We start from the raw sequence: 18,008 nt of genomic DNA, 5'->3' as shown, positions 1-18,008 counted from the left end.
AGGGAGAAAAATGACTTTCTGATTTACCAAAATCTTATTAATGTTTTCCCAAGTTCTGCTTTTCACAAAATTTAAGAGAAAAATATTTGGATTCAAGTTCTCCTGACTTCAGAGTCGGTGCTTTATCCACTGTGCCATCTAGCTGCCCCTAGATTTCTTTTCAAAAAAACAAACAAACAAAAAAACCTTTCTAACATGTCCATTCTTTACTGAAAATGAATCTTGCCTTTCATTGTACCTTACATCTTATGACATGTACACATGTATATGTATAGAAATAGAACAGGAGGCCAAGGTGACCTGAAAGAAAGCTAAAATAATATTTTTTAAATGTATTAAGTAGGGCAGCTTGATGGCACAGTGGATAGAGCACTAGACCTGAAGTCAGGAGAACATGAGTTCAAATCTGACCTCAGACACTTAACACTTCCTAGCTGTGTGACACTGGGCAAGTCACTTAACCTTAATTGCCTCAGGAAAAAAAGAAAAATCTATTAAGTATTCATAAATACTTACTTCAGTTGTCTGTTTAATTCTTCAACATAATTCTTCTGATCCAAAATAGCAGCAATCTGAACATTCCTAAAACAGAGAAATAGTTAGCTTAGTGCTGTTATGGAAGTGTGTGCCCAAAGATGATGTCATCTAAAAAGTAGAAAAATATTGTTTATAAGTTCTATGATAAGAATGCATCATTTTTCTACAAATAATAAAAACCAACAACCTCTAATCTTATGATAATGTGCTGAATAGATACACACTCAAATTACAATCATGCAAAATTTTAAAGTAGATCTGTATTATTGCTGATTTGGGAGTTCCCTTATATGATGCCAATTACAATCCATTCATGCCTATCAAAACTGTGTGAATCTCATTGATGTCTGCCTGTTAATTTATTCCAGGATGTCCATCCAAAGCATTTATGTTGCCTTTTTACTTTATCCTGTCATTAGGAGGATACCAACAAAACACTCGGGTTGTCTGACTCACAGTCCCTAACTTTTGCCACAATCATACACTTCTCTAATTCACCACATAACAATCAATTACCAAACATGCTTTGGTAATTAGTAATGCTTTTACCTACTACATGCCAGGCACTGTGCTGAGTGCTAAATGACAGAAATGTTAGTTAAGCAAATGGCCTGTTAAACAAATTCAGAGTATCCATTTGCATCAGAGTATTAGTTTTATAATAAGAAATACTATCATTGGTTGATCTGCAAGAAAATGTACTCTAGCTTAAGTTTTGAAATCTTCCTGTAGCACTGTACTGTCATATTGAAGTTGCTCCAGTACAGTACTTCTGTGAATAATTTCTCTCAAATGTTCAAGGTGGTTTGGGTATATACTAAAACATCAATGAAAGAAATAAACAGCAGAACTTTTTAAAAAACTGATTTTTTCCACTTGGTGTCATAAAATTTATTTTTAAAAAGAAAATGAAAAATGGCAGGAAACCTATTGCAAAATTAATACTAAACCTCCCCCTTTATTAGTAAGTATGGCTAAATTAACATTGACTTACACAGAAAATTTCTACTGATCTACACACATTTATGACTTATCACAAAATAAATCAATCTATATGTAACACCACTTATAAAGATCATACCTTTCTTTATTTCCAATATCTTCTTCATTCTTTAAATACATAGAAAAGTCGATTACCCCAACCTGGAGTAAATAAAATTATTTTTACTTAAATAGGAGAAATGACAAAATTCTTTAAAGTAGTAAATGAATTTTAGCAGAAAGCTTTATTAATATGTACTCAATTTTGTCCTTAAAAAAACCTTAAAATGATATAATAATAGTTGACATTTTATATATTGCTTTAAAGTTGATAAATGACTTTTAATATGTCCTCATTTTAAGCTCCACAACCACTCTCTGGAATAGATATCATCATCTTTATTTTTATAGATCAGAATCTGAAGTAGAATGGCAGGATTTGAATTAGGTCTCTTTAACTCTAAAGGTATTACTATCAAATGTTTTATTCTGTTTCTTTTCTTAAACACAATTCGGAATATAATTTCCCCACTTACTTGTGAGTCTAAGTCTTCTCCCTTTACACACAGATTAGCATCTATCACATTCAGGCCTACCAGAAGGCCAACAATAACTGCTCCTTCTTCTTCCATCATTAGGGCATGATATTCATAGAATTCACTATAAAATTCAACAAATGTCAAATGACAAATTAATTTCAAGCATTGAGTTTTGAAATTTGACCAATTCATATACAATATTAGACAAACTGGAGAAACATTTTCAGAGTTATGACAGAAAATAAGTAGCTTTTGAAAAATTAAAAATTACTTTTCAAGTCATAGACATGATGGAGATTATAATGGAAAGGGCTAAAACCAGAAACTGAATACTACTATTAAGGCAGATACTCAAAATAGGATGAATATAAAAATTTTGTCCAATGCCTTTCCCAATCTGATTTCTAATTAATCTCTAGACAAGCCTTATGAAATTATGCTTACAACTGTCATCCCAATTTAAAAAAGAGAAAAATCAAGATTTGATAACTTACCCATAGGCACATAATGGCAGAGGCAACCAAAAACCAAAATCAGAATAAAGTTTTCCAGACTCTTTTCTCAAAAGAAAAGGTATAAATGGAATTTAATCTAACACTCCTTTAGGCTTTCTTATTTGACCTTCCAGCCATGTTTAAAATTTTTTATTTAGAATGCAAAAGAAAAACTTATGGTTAGCTTGCTAGAAAAGGAAAGGACAATGATATTAAAACTAATATTCTGATATAAATGGATAGAACTGATTCAAGAAAATGGAATTAGCTTAAAGAATTATTAAACATAGTATTAAACATAGTATTTACTAACCTCAGCAGATCTCTTTGAATTATCAAGCAGCGCAAATAGTCAGCCATTTTCTTTTGCATGAGGGCCAGACGTAACCATGCTCTGGCACGACCCAGTGGGGTTCTGGAAAAAACAAGCAAACAGACCAAAATGCAACTTCAGCAACTTAAAGTCATTAGTCACAGAATTAATTTATTAAGAAACACTTTTACGGGGGGAACTCCCAAAATAGGCAATTTATAATTTGGGGCCAGTTTCTACAGTGAATGAAATCTCTAAAATACATTTGTTTGCTTCTACAAAGAGAATTCCTCCAAGGCACCAAAAGGATAGTGCCTTCAAGTCACTATGGAAATAGCACAGAGTCAACAACCTAGGAGTGCTGAATGCTGTCTATGGTGTTGAGTGTGGTTTTCTTTGGCTCTATTACCTATTGAACTTGGAGGTTGGGGCAGGTCACTTTTTCTCTGAGCTTCAGTCTCATGAGAGGCGAGAACTAGGTTATATCTATGGTATAGTCCTTTATATTTTTAAGTTCTTTGACCCTATTTTTAAAAAATATGCTTAATAAGAATGATTTGGTAGGTAGATAAGACCCTCAAAATGAACAATAAAAATGTCATCATTAAAGTGCACTTACCTAAGTGCCTGACATGTAGTGTTTAATGAATGATTTATTCACTCAAATTGAAATCCTTGTTTCAATCTATAGGAATTTTCCAGAGCATTATAGATGCATTAAGAGAAATTGATTGTTAGAGTCAAAAGGAAAATTGAGGACTATCACATAATCTCAACTTTACAAATTAAGAAAATGAAGCCCATTCATTTCCAATATAGAGGGGGAACTGATTAAAACTGTATAAGGTTAAAAATCATTCTCCAGTTGATAAATGATCAGACTGTTTTCAGAGGAAGAAACTATAAGAAATGCTCTATAAACTTTAGAAAAATCAACAAACCTAAAATAAGCACAAAAGAGAAGATACTAAAAATTATAAGGGAAGAAGATAAATTGCAACAAAAAAAAAGAAAGCATGAAAATAATAAATAAAATGACAAATTAGTTCTCTGAGAAGTCTATTAAAACTGATAAACATTAAGCTAATCTGATAACAGAACAGGGCAGAAAACATAACCATAAAATAGCAAAAAATAAAAAGCAAAGTGAAACCACAACGAAACTTGAATAAAGAAATAATTAGAACATGTTATGCATAGTTATATACTAACAAAAATGAGAATACAAAAGAAAGTGTAAGATATCTTCAAAAATATAAAATACCCAAACTACCAGAAGACTGGATAGAGATCTTAAATTACCCTATTTTAGAAAGAGAAATAGATCTACCTGTAAAAAACAAACAAAACAAACAAACAAACAAAACAAAACAGAAAAAAAACCTCCTATACTTAATAGATTTATAGGAAAATTCTGTCAAATTTTTAAAGAAGCATAAGTATCCCCATTTCACAAATTAGTCTCAGAAATTTGGAAAGAAAGCACCCTAACATAAACATGAGATAAATATAATCCTAATACCTAAACCAGGGAAAGATAAAAATCTAGAAAGAACACTATAGACCAGTATCATTAATGAACATTGGCTCAAAAATTTTATACAAAACCCTATCAACCAAATTTCTGTGATCATCCAAAAACTCATTCATTATGACTGAATTGAATTTAAATAAGAAATGCAATGACTTAACATTAGAAAAACAACCAATACAATGAATCATCAAAAAAATCACATGATCATCTCAATAGATGCAGAAAAAGCTTTTTATGAAGATCTCTTTTTATAATAAACACACAAATTATAGGCATAAAGGGGTCTATTTTTAATACCAAAAAAAATTTATCTAAAACTGAAAGCAATGGGGAATTCCAATAAATATGGAAGTCGAGCAAGGATATCTATTTTAGTTCTGGAAATGTTAGGAATAGTAGTAAAAACAAGAGAAAAACAATTGAGGGATAAAGATAAGTAAAAAACAAAATAAAACTATCTCTATTTGCTAAAGATATGATGGTGTACTTGGAAATTCCCAGAGTTGGCAAAACTACGAATTGAGACAATTAATAGATTCAGGAAAGTTGCAGGCACAAAACAAATCCTCAAAAACCAACAGCATTTCTATTTAGTAACAGCAAAACATAAAAAGCAATAGAAAGGGAAATCTAATTTCAAATAACCACAATATGCATAAAAAATCTGGGGATCAACCTTCCAAAGCACACAAAAGATTTATAAAGATTCAATTATAAAATGTTACTTAAACTACATGGGAACAATCTATATGGCTGGAAGAAGACTTAGTGCTCATGACTTAGGCAATATCAAAATGATAAAAATGACAATGTTGCCAAAATTAATTTATACTTTTAATGCTCCACTAATTTGAATTACCAAGAGGATATCTTACAAAGCTTGATAAAATATAAATAAAATTCATTTGGAAAAACAAAAGATCAAGGTACATGATGAGAAAAAAAGGAAGATAAAAGGGGCTATTGCACTTTTAAACCTCAAACTATATCACAGAGCAGCAATCATCAAAACCATCTGGTATTGATTTTTTTTAAAAGCAAGATCAAACAAAGGATCATACTAGACAAAGAAGATTCAGAAACAATAGAAGTCAATAACCTAATGCTTAATAAAGTAGAAAATATAAGTTACATAGGGAAAAACTCCCTATTTGATAAAACTACTGGAAAAATTGAAAAGCAATCTAGAGGAAATTAGGCTTAGGCCAATACTTTATATCATACTTCACAATACACTTTAAAGGGATATAAGATTTTAATATTAATATTCATCATTAACATTAACGTTAATTTCAGATTTTTCAATCTTGATCCAGCACTCTATCTACTGATCCACCTAGCAGCTCATTAACAATTATACTATAAAAGAACCATCAAAGAAAAAAGATCATGTATCTCTCAAAGCTATGGGTAAGAGATATATTCTTAACGAAATAGAGGCAGAGGCAATTACTTAACAAAAGATAAAAAAAAATCCAGAATAAGAAGGCAAGTGATTTCAAATAGGAATCAAATCTTTGTATCAATTCTCTGTGATAAATGTTTAGATACATAAAAAATTAAATATATATAAGATTATTATCTAACAGGTAAATGGTCAAAAGCTATGAACAAAGAGTTCTCAAAAGAACTGCAAAGTATTTGCATGGCACATTTTTTTTAAATGCTTCAAATCACTAATGAAAAGAGAAATTTCAAATCAACTCTGAGGTTTCACCTCATACTGCAAATTGGTAAAAATGAAAAAAAAGTCAACAATTAATGTTGGAAGGGTTATGGGAAACTAAACATATAAAACACTGTTGGTGGAACTGTCAAATGGTACAACTATTTTGTAAAACAATTTGGAATTATGCAAATAAAATGACAAAACATTCATACCATTTAAACCAGAAATTCTATTACTAGGCTTAAACCCCAAGGAAGCCTTCAATAAGAAAAAAAAGTACCCATATAGTCCAAGATATAGCAGCACTTTTGGGAATAACTAAGAATTGGAAACAAGTACATGTCCATCAATTGAGGAACAGCTAAACAAACTGTAATTTAATGGAATACAACTGTGCTATAAGAAATGATGTATGATCAATTCAGAGAAGCATTAATACATTTATATAAACTAATGCAAGATAAGCAGGACCAAGAAAATAATATACAAAATGGCTATACCAAAAAATCAAAAGTAAATATAGCAAAATTATAAAGAATAAGTGAGACTCAAAAGAAGGGATTTCAGAAGATACCCCCAACCCACCCCTCTAAGGAGATGAGAGAAGTCCATAAGTGTTATACACAATGCACTACACCCATTTTTGGACTTTCTAAATATATCAATCAGTTGTGTTGACTTTGTTTCCCTTCTCCAAAAATATTCTCTTTGTTAAATGGAATTGCTCTTGGGAAACAGAAAGGAAAGGAATACACAGAACATTATGGTGATTAAGAAATTAAAAACATGGGGCAGGTAAGTGGCACACTGGATAGTGCACGAGCCCTGAATCAGAAGGACCTGAGTTCAAATCTGATCTCAGACACTTAACACTTATTAGCTGTGTGACCCTGGCCAAGGAAAGAAAGAAAGAAAAGAAAGAAAGAATCAATAAAAAAATTTTAAGGAATAAATATGCTCTGATGAATATGGAAATAAGTTTAAAAGGACTGCACACTTTTGACCTATACCAGATTGCTTGCTATCTTGGAGAGAAAGAAGGCAGAAAAAGAGGAAGAAAAATTTGGAACACAAGATTTTGCAAAGGTGAATGTTGAAAACTATCTTTGCAGGTAGTTGGAAAAAATAAAGTATTAAAATATGTTTAAAAATAAGTAATGCTGTAAATCACTAAGAATTAAAAACTGCTGTTAGGTTTTACATCATACCAATCAATTTGGCAAAGTTGATAAGAAAAGGAAAATGACAAATGCTGGTAGGAATGTGAGAAAAAGGATGCGCACTATTGGTGGAGCTGTGAACTAGTCTAGATATTTTTTTAAAGAAATCTGAAAATATGCCCCCAAAGCTATTAAAACATGCCTACCCTTTGACCCAGTGATAACTCTATTGGCTCTATAATCCAAAGAAATCAGAGAAAGAGGATCCCTGTGAACAAAAATAATTTCATGCTATTAAAGAATTGAAAACTGAAGAGATATTCATCAATTGGGGAATAGCTGAACAAGTTAGCCATATGAATGTGACAGAATACTATAATGATGGAAGAAATGAGAAACCTGAGAAGACCTGTGAATTGCTATACAATGAAGTAAGCAAAAATGGGAGAATAATTTACATAATAATAATACTATAAAGACAAACAACTCTGAAAGACCTGGGAACTCTGATCAACACAATGAGCAACCACAGTTCCAGAGGACTATTGATGACACATGCTCCTCACCTCCAGTCCTAGAAGCGATACTCAGTATGCAAATTGAAGTCTATCTTTTTGGATATATGACTAAGACAAAAATTTATTTTGTTTGGTTATACATGTTTATAAGTTTGTTTTTGCCAATTTTTCAATGTGCATGGGAGAAGATGTAGGGAGAAAAGGCAAATTTTCAGGTTTTTTTGGGGGGGAGGGGAGACAGGAAGACAAAAAAATGAGGCTCAGGAAGATAGGTCATTTCTCCAAATACACACAGTAATTTTAGAGGCAAAGATCTCCTGACTGCCAGCCTGGTGATCTTCTCACTCTACTTGATTCAACTGATTTATCTGTACTGCCTCATTCTGCATTTTCAGTGCATCACTTCTGTCTTAGAAGGTGAATAGCATATTTCATCCCATCTATCTGCATCTAAAAATTGTCATTTTTGTCCTTTAACAATTCTAATGTCTGATTTTTTGGTCTCCCCTCCTTTGCTATTGACTACACCAGTTTCCAAAATAATATTACCTAGTTGCTGTCCAGGGAAGGGATGAGGGGAAAAGGAGGGAGAAAAATTTGGAACACAAGGTTTTGCAAGGGTAAATGTTGGAAAATTTTCTTTGCATATATTTTGAAATTAAAAAGTCGTTATTTTTTTTAAAATATCACCATCACCACCTGAAATATTAACTAAATCAATCTCCATTTATTAAAAAAAATCAGAAAATTTCCCATTATTCAGCATCTTGTTCTTATAAACATGGCTCATATATCTTTCTGTGGGAGAAATGGGCTCCAGTTATAATAAATCCTAGAAAAATATACTGTCAGACAAGTCATTAAAGGGCATTAAGAAGTTGTTTGAAATTAGAATCTAAATCATCTAAATATCAAGTCCTTTATTTAATCCATTAAAGAATCACAACAAACTTAATCACTGAAAAAACTGATAAAAAATAATTTTTGTGATTTATGAAAATTAACAACCACTCACTAAATCCCTTTTGTATTTCTGGCAGTGATTGAAACTAATGACTTATATCTAAGCAACATTCTTGATAACATACCATTAGCCAATCTGAGACAAGTAATCAAATATTTTTTATCACCTGTTACTAGATGTCGCTATATGCTGTAATAGTCATAGTTCTTTACCTGTATTTTTTCTCGTACCTTTAATCCTCCCAGCTATTACTTGAGTCTTTATTTTCCATCTACTAGAAAATGTTTCCTTACATCTTTTTCTAAAAGGAAACCACACATTAATTTGGCATGGTTGTATTTAGAGAAAAACTCTATTTGTTGGAGAAGCCATAAAATATGAATAATCTCCTTTCCCCCACCAATACTCCACCATTTGAATGTATTAGTTTCCAACCCTCCAAATCAATTGTGGAAACCCACCTAATACTAATTATGAAATAGTATTTCCCCCAAAGGGGATTAAAGGTTATCCACACACATTTCCTCTTCAGTGTCTTACTCCTGACTATTTATTTGGGTCTTAAAGGAAAAAATAAAAAAAAATAAAAAAAAAAAAAAGGACTTACTTAAGGCCAGGCAAATCTCTCACACTAGCTGCTATCTCCTCTGCTTCTGGGTACAGTTTCTCCACCAGCTCCAAGGGCCCCCAGATTGTTTTATTGTAACTGAGAAAAGATTTTCTTACTAAAAAAGAAAAAATACAGTTTTTTCAATTAATGCTTCTTTAGAAAAATAAGCTACAAGACTTTCCTTTCATAAAGTGACCTGTTTTTAGGAATATCTGGACCTATACAGGAAAAGAACTATATAGGAAATCTGTGATACTCTATAGGAAATCAGTGACAAGAATATTTAGGGCCTTATAAGCTCCTCAAAAGAAAAATCTTCCATTCTTACATCAGTTTCTCCACAGGACAGGACATAGAAGATAGGGAGCTCCTAATAAAACCTTATAGGTTACTATAATTCTAATTAATACATTCACCAAATTTCTAAAAATAGATACATTTGTGTAAATAATATAATTTCCCAAGATTTACAGACTTTTTTTCAGACAATTAAGTTAAGAAACAAGGGGTTCCTTCTTTTCCTTTGCCTCTTGGCTCCAACAAAAAAGTACTACTAACGCAGATCAAGCTTTATAACCTTTATAAATTAAGTGACAAACGAAACCAATTAACTTTCTTATGTGAAGAACTAGGGTATGTCACTATCCTATTTGCTTTCTGCCACCTCCAAGAAAAATGAACTCTGTGAAATCTTTTTTTTTTTTTTTTTTTTTTTTAGTAGTAGTAAATTGACTTTATTTGCCTACCACAGATTTCTAAGAAAAATCACAAAGACTTTTAGGAATATTCTGTGCTGATAAAACTAAACAGTACAAAATACTTTACATGGTGGAAATTCTATGTTGTTTCATCAAACTGAAGGTCCAATTGATACTTAATATGGCCACCATGTAAGGCTAGAATAATGTTTTGTTGAAAAAGTTTAAATTTACAACCCATCCCCACTTCCCACTCCCACCCCTCTAAACTGAGTGAGAATATTCTGGAAATCATTTGGCAAAGTCTATGCATTTTGCTTAGCCTAGGGAATATATACATCATATTATTACTATTAAGGGAAAAAAAATCACTCAAAATGTATTTTTAAAAGCAAATTAAAACATTGAGAGTGACTTTCTAATGTTATATAAATAAAAATATATTTTAAGAATTTATGACTTAATAACAGTACATTGTGATGACAAAAATTTGCCACCACAAGTCCCTTCTGGGATTTTGGGTTTTGTTTGTTATTTAACTACTTTACAAATCCCTCTGGGCTTTCATATATATCCTTATCTTCATATTCAATAGTCAAAATTTCTCTATCTTCAAGTTATTCAAAACAAAACAACGATAACATTGTTCTTTTTCTACTTAAATATTTTCTCCTACTTTTTTGTTCTTTTCTTTTCTTTTTTTTTTAAAGGCTGGAGTTAAGTGACTTGCCCAGGGTCATGACCACAGCTAGGAAATGTTAAGTGTCTGAGACCAGATTTGAACTCGGGTCCCCCTGAATTCAGGGCTGGTGCTCTATCCACTGTGCCACCTAGCTGCCCCAGACCCTACTTTTTTGTACACAACCTCTACATCAATTTATGATTATGTAAATTCGAGAAGATATATATGAATAGAAAGTTGTCAACAAATACAGGTTAAATAGAATATAGTGTGAAGTAATTTTGGTAATAGTTCCATTAAGATTTTTCTCCAATGTATCAGTGGGAAATGGTGGGAAACTAAACATTCTAGGGCAGTGTCAGGGAAGTACAAGCTCTGATAAGGCCTGCCAAGTTATAAAAGCTATGAATATTGGTCTGGCAGTGGTCTACAATGTCTGTCTGTTGAACAACAGATTAACTCAGTTAACAGAGGCTCAGCTCTTGGAGGGCCAAATGGGATACATTTTTTAGCAACAGGAAGTCTGAAAGAAGTCCTACTGAGACACAGATGGCTACAATAGTAAGCTAGTGGAAAAACAATCCACACCAATAAAACAGTGGATTGCTGAATGTTAAATTGTGTCCATAGATAATGAAATCTATACAGCAACTCTGCAGTGAAACACAAGTGAGATATCTTAACATTATGAGATGTATAACTATATATTAATTATAACCACAATTTTATAATATATTGGCAACAATCTAGAAAGGAGTTCTCAACATGTGGTAATAGTACCAGGTTATCTCTTACCTAGACAAAGAGCATCCTTATATACTTGCTCAAAAGGGCCCACATTGATAACACAAATGTATACTACATTTATATGAGCTAACAAAAGTTTTAACAATTACAATAGAAAGTGCAAGTAAAGCATGGTTATAAAATTGTCATCTATTAGCATGATGACAAAATCAATAAAGAATGAAATCAAATCAGAAAACGTATGTAAAACATTTTGTAAACCTTTAAGTACTTTATAAATCTCAGCTATTAATAAATACCTCCCACTAATGATGTGAGAAACTATGGTATAGAATATTTCACATTGTGGTAGCTGATTTTACTTTACTGTTTTTCTTTGTCACATGAGAGGGTTCAATGGGAGTCAGGGGACATAAGGCAATGCCTCCAGAATAAACAATAGTAGCTAATATTTATATAATGTTTTAATTAATATCTGCAAAGTGCTTCACTTTATACTAATCTGATTCTCCATGAAATAAATGCTAATATTTCACCATTTTACATCTGATGAAACTGAGACTGGCATCATAAATAGAAGCAGTAAGACTTAAGTTCAAATCCCAAGACAATTACTAATTATGTGACTGCTTCGATTTATGATGCTTTATACATTATACTGCCAAGTTGCTTTTTTAAAAAAGGGATTTATAATATATATGTTTTAAGAGATGATCAAAAAATTTCAACAATGATAATAAAGATAAACAAAGTTTACAGATGATTTAGTTCAAGCCTCTTTTTATAGAGGAGGAAACTGAGGCCCAAGATTGTACAGGTAGTGAGTTGCAGAGCCAAGCTTCAAAATCAAGCTCTTTGATTCTAAATGCAATATTCATCCTAACATGCCAATCTACATATTATAACTAAAAAGCTCTTCTTTCCTAACATATTTACAAAATACTCTTATAATCATAATGCCTTCCTAAAGCCAGGCCTAACTGAAAACTCACTATTCTGTAATTAACCTAAAGAAATTTACATTGGTCTCAAAGAACAAAACTCAAGTTTAAAAATAAAATAAAAATCACATTTCCAAAAAAAAAAAAAAAAGTTAATAAGACTATTAGGTTTGAATTCTTTGAATAAGAGGTAATTTTTTCTTACTATTGGCAGGGCAGTCAGAAAAAATATATCTTTTGAAAGTGTATTTCTAAATGGAATAAAAGTATTTCTCTGCTGATAATCCAAATAATTATTTAGAGGTTTGCTAAAAGATGCTTGGAAGAAATTGATAGGAACAAATAAAATGAAGAATAAACATTCCAAATAAGAATGGGTTGAATGTGTTATCAATTTTAATAGATGATAAGTGATGGGAAAAGCAAGAGTCAAGAACTGATTGTTCTGTTGAATTTTAATTTACTTTTCCATATTATTTCCAACTAAGGCAAGACATCAAATGTACAGCGGAGTGTAATTTAATTTTGAACCTTTCCTGAGGCTTAAATAATTCACAAAATTTTGCATAAATAAAATTCACATTGCTGCCTAGAGAAAACCCAGGTTAATGATGCACATTCACCTTTCAATCCATGCTTCAGGCAATGCTCCATGACCACAAAAAACTGCTGCAAAGGAGGATAGTCAGAGTCCAAGGTTCGGCCAAAACTCAGAGCAGACTCAATCAGCCCTTTGATACTCAGTTTAGCCATGTTCAGCAAGTTGGCTCTCTCCACAGCCGTGGGGTCCTTTACCGCTAAAAACAAAGAGGAAACCAAGAATGCATTTCAGCGAATAATAACAAAGTGTTACATTGAAAAATATTACATTTTCTTCAGTGAGAAAGCTTGATTTCATCTAACATAGTTACTTATGGGGAATACCAATCAAATGCCACTCAGATAGAAACACTGGGGGAAAAAAAAGGGAAAATGACCACCCCCAACTTGGGCCCAGCTTGCACTGCTCTTATCACAGCCAGTTTATGTATACAGGGCTATGAAAATTTAACTATGTCCATTCACAAACTCAAATTTTGATTTAATTTGTTGTGATTAACAAAGGTAAATGAAAGTTCAGTGAGTTGAGATCTGTATTACCAGAGGGACTAACCATATTGATGGATCTACTAGAATAGTGAGGCAGTGAGTGAAGGTGACTAGATCTGTGATTTCACAGGTTTAGGGAGCTTCAGACGGGAAATCTTTTCCCACCGATGTAAGTTGCTATCTTCTTATCAATTTGTGGTCTTTGGGAACAGCCTCAGGCACTACATGGTTTCATGGCTTACTCTAAGTCACAGAGTCCCTTTTTATCAGAAGTGGTTTTCCTAACTCTGAGGTCAGTTCTCTAACCATTGTACAATTTTAGAGTGGTAAATTACAAAGAAGGAAAAATAAGTTTTACTCTTTTAACTATTACCTTTAAGAGAAAATGAAGTAAAAAGATAATTTTTAAATTGGAAGTTATAAAAAATACTAGAAAAACAGCAGCAGAAGGGTCTTTCCAGGTAGGAAGATTAGAGTTCAAGTTCTGTCTGTTCGGAACAGCAGCACTTCTCAGCACTTCAGACTACCCTCTGCTCTAAATACAAAGACAACTTTAAAAGACTTCAGAGCTCTGCTCAATTGATGTGGTAAACAATCAAATGAATTCTGGAGGAGAGAAGATGAAGCAAGCTGACCCTTCCTAAAAGGTGCCAATTAAGAGGTTAAAGAGCCAAGATGGTAGGGAGTAGATAGTAGAGTATGAGCTCTTCCTGGCTTCCCTCAGAATTGACATTTGGTTGATTAAAGTTATAAACTTAACTACTGAGAGCTAGTAAGGAAATTACAAATTTAAACTCTTTTCCCTCTCTCTTAAGACATATTTAAATCCTTTATGTAAAAGCTCACTACTCCTCCTAGCAACCTACATACCAGATTTTAAGGATAAAAGCTCATCATTGACTAGGAATATAGCAAAAATTAGCAACAACTTTAAGATTATAATACATCTAACTCAAATTTAGATCTTTTGTATATATAAAAAATTCATTTATAATCAAAGTACCTATGACAAAATTAGAATATATAGGCAAATTAAGGAGATATTTTGTAAAATCATGTGATTTGAGCAAGGAAAGATTTTAAAGATCAGTTAATCTGGCCCATGTGATTTTAGGAGGAGAAAATGAAGATTCAGATAAATGAAATGACATGCCCCAGTTAGTTAAATCACTAAAAGGACCAGACTTCAAGCCAATATTTCCATTACACTGTGCAACATTTTTGCGGTTATGAAAGCACAAAATTTGAACTTTCCCTTCCTTCATTATTTCTAATAATTCATTTATCACTGTATCTCTTATGGCTATTGAATCTATTAAACTGAGACACTCAATGTTGGTGGAATTGTGAAATGATCCAACCACTCTGGAGAACAATTCAGAACTATGCCCAAAAGGCTATAAAACTGCATATTGTTTTGATCCAGCAATGCCACTACTGGGTCTGTAACCCAAAGAAATCATAAAGAGGGGAAAGGACCCACACATACAAAAAAATGTAGCAACTTTTTGTAGTGGCAAGGAATTGGAAATGGAATGTATGGCATTAATTGGGCACTGGCTGAATAAGTTATATAATGAAATATTTATTGTTCTATAAGAAATTATAAGCAGGATGATTTCAAAAAAGCCTGTAAAGACTTACAAGAACTGATGTTGAGTGAAGTGAGCAGAATCAGGACAACAATGTTCACAGTAACAATAAAATTATATCATGATCAACTATGATGGATTTAGCCCTTCTCAGCAATATGGCAATCCAAGGCAATTCCAACAGAATTGGGATGAAGAATGACATCCACATTCAGAGAGAACTATGGAGACTGGATGAGGACTTTCACTTTTTTGTTATTGTTTTTGTTTCCTTTTTATTTCTTAGGCTTTTTTCCTCTTTTGGTCCAATTTTTTTTCTCTGTACAACATGACAAATATGGAAAGAGACTTAAAAGTATTATGCACATATAAACGATATCAGATTGCTTGCTGTATTAGGGAGAAGGAAGGCAAGAAAAGGAGGGACAATGAAAATTTGGAACACAAAATCCTACAAAAACGAATGTTGAAAACTATATATGTATTTGGGGGAAAAATACTATTAAAAAAAAAACATCACAAATAAACAAATATGCCTACTCTGAATAACATTTTGCCTTAATTTGTTGTTCAGTTGTTTAGTTGTTTAGTTGTATCTATTCTTTGTGACCCAGTGGACCAAAGCATGCCAGTACTTCCAGGAGTTTTCTTGGTGAAGATGCTGGAGTAGTTTGTCATTTTCTTCTCCAGCAGCTCCGGCAAACGTTAATAAATCTCTGAATTCTCCTTTCTCCCCTAACCTATCCCTCTTCTGATATTTCATATTACTGTTGAGAATACACTATCCTCTAAATCATTCTATTTTTTTTTTCCCTGAGGCTGGGGTTAAGTGACTTGCCCAGGGTCATACAGCTAGGAAGTGTTAAGTGTCTGAGAACAGATTTGAACTCGGTCCTCCTGAATTCAAGACTGGTGCTCTATCCACTGCGCCATCTAGCTGCTCCCCACCTAAATCATCCTAAATCAGTGGTAGGGAACCTCCAGCATACATACGACCCTTAAAATCATTTGTATAATCAACCACAGGCGATAATGAGCTGAAAACTAGGTATCACAAATGATATTAATATCCAAATTACCCTTGGCAGAAAAAAGGTTTCCCCACCTCTGCTCTAGATAAACATTCTGTTAAGTTTGTTATTTCTATCCACAATAGTTCATTTTGATTGATATAACATTATAACATTGATATTATATCAACTGACTGATCTCTTTGCCTTAAATCTCTCCTCACTCCAAGCCATTTTCCAAATGCCATCAAAATGATTTTTCTAAAGCACAGACTTGACCATGTGGTTCTTTATAACCACTATGATTAAATATAAACATCTCTGTGGAGCATTTAAAGCTTTTCATAGTCCATCCTAAGGTTCAGTCAGAAATATTCTGTTAGTGATCACAGTAAAAAATTATATATTTTTTGATATTATAGTCATAAAATATTATGTTATAGTCCTACCAGTGACAGAACTCCATTTAGACTAAGTAGTTCTAAGGCTCACAAAAGCAAAGAGGCAAAGACAGTTTGTACTTTTCCACTGTTCTTACCCATGTTTACAGTTTGGTAGATAATGCTGGCAATTTTTGATTGGATATAACTTTTGACTTGCTTGCAGGAGCCTAGAATCATTCTTTCTGCTGCCTTAGAAAGCTAACTTAAGTTTATGGTTCCCATAAAGAAAACGTCCCCTAATTAAGCCTTTCTCCAGCCTAATATCGATCAATACATGCCCCCTATGACTTTTTGTATCACATCTGGATCTGATTAGAGAGAGCCCCCTCCTAAATCTGATACTGATTACTGTTCTCAAGCTAGCTCATTCTTAGGGTATATAATTTTACCTCCTAAACTCCAATTTTGAGAGTATTTGCTGCCTAATACACATGCTTTTCTCAAAGGGGAAGAACTTCTGTCTGTTCATGTTGCCATATATGCTTTTGTTTGCTTGCTTGCTTTGTTGCAAAATAAGCTCGTTTGTTTCAGATTCCCAAGTATCAATTTCCCTAACCCCTATCTTTGTTTTAACTGGAGCTGGGGCGAAGTAAAGGACTATTTCTCAGAAATGCTAAGTTCTAACTATGTCTCCAAAATGACTGTGCCCCAGGCTTCCCAATGCCCTCTGTTCCTCCAGGGCTGGCTCAGGTATCACCTGCTACATGAAGTCTCTCCTGTCACCCACAGATACTACAGTCTTCCCCCAAATCACAATGTATCTAGTGTGTATCTACCTCAGATATTCACATTGACTCCAACCTGCTACACTGTAAAAGACTTGAAGGTAGGGTTTTTGTCTTGTATCCTCTCTGCCTAGCATAGTGTATAGCACCTAGCAGACACCTAATACTAGTTGCCGAATTTCTATTAAACTATATTTAACTCTCAAAAATGTTTAAGATTTCCTTCTTAAAAACCCACAAGTTATTGCCCAGACTCCATGTCAATTTTTATAACTGTTACATAAAGGCTGGCAGTATATATTGCAAAATAAACATAGAAACAAGGAACAGTGAATGACTTTGTCAAAAATAATTAATCCACAGAATTGGTATTGGATTTTCCAATTTTCAGTTCAACATCAAAACAAACAGAATAATATTGCTTTTTTTTTTTTTTCCCTTAAAAAAAGTCCAGTGTTCAAAAACATCCATTACTCAGTACTGTGATCTTGGCTGTTTCTCTCATTTAGAAGGATGCTTCCAAATATACATTAACTGACAGCTAGAAATAAGATTGGTTATAAAACTGGTTAAAAAAAAGATATTACCCACAGCATTTTAAAATTGCATGTGATAGTAACATGCAATTTCTTAAAATTTCCTGGAGACTAAAAGTGCATTGTAGCATATTCCTAACAATGACGTATACAAAGGAAGTGGTAATAAAAGATGATCCAAAAAATGCATGTTCAGGAAAAGGAAGGGGGTTGGGCATGATAACGA

General features: G+C 32.7%; 1 protein-coding gene across 7 annotated transcripts in view; it reads right to left on the bottom strand.

Annotated features, from left to right (window-relative positions):
• The window catches only part of RUFY2 (RUN and FYVE domain containing 2), a 44,631-nt gene that overhangs the window by 23,648 nt on the left and 2,975 nt on the right, over positions 1–18,008 (bottom strand). For all 7 annotated transcript variants that reach the window (XR_012487150.1, XM_074296588.1, XM_074296590.1 and 4 more), the window contains exons 2-7: positions 13,011–13,184; positions 9,317–9,434; positions 2,865–2,966; positions 2,055–2,178; positions 1,619–1,680; positions 517–582 (exon numbers count right to left, since the gene is read on the bottom strand). Coding sequence is in view for 6 of the 7 variants with exons in the window: in XM_074296588.1 (XP_074152689.1) it covers positions 517–582; positions 1,619–1,680; positions 2,055–2,178; positions 2,865–2,966; positions 9,317–9,434; positions 13,011–13,184 (646 nt within the window). In the remaining variant the exon portion in view is untranslated. The remainder of the gene's footprint in view (positions 1–516; positions 583–1,618; positions 1,681–2,054; positions 2,179–2,864; positions 2,967–9,316; positions 9,435–13,010; positions 13,185–18,008) is intronic.

This window comes from Sminthopsis crassicaudata, chromosome 2 (assembly GCF_048593235.1).
Source record: "Sminthopsis crassicaudata isolate SCR6 chromosome 2, ASM4859323v1, whole genome shotgun sequence".
Classification (NCBI taxonomy): domain Eukaryota; kingdom Metazoa; phylum Chordata; class Mammalia; order Dasyuromorphia; family Dasyuridae; genus Sminthopsis; species Sminthopsis crassicaudata.
The sequence above is the reverse complement of the archived record's forward strand: the minus strand, read 5'-3'. Positions and strand labels throughout refer to the sequence as shown.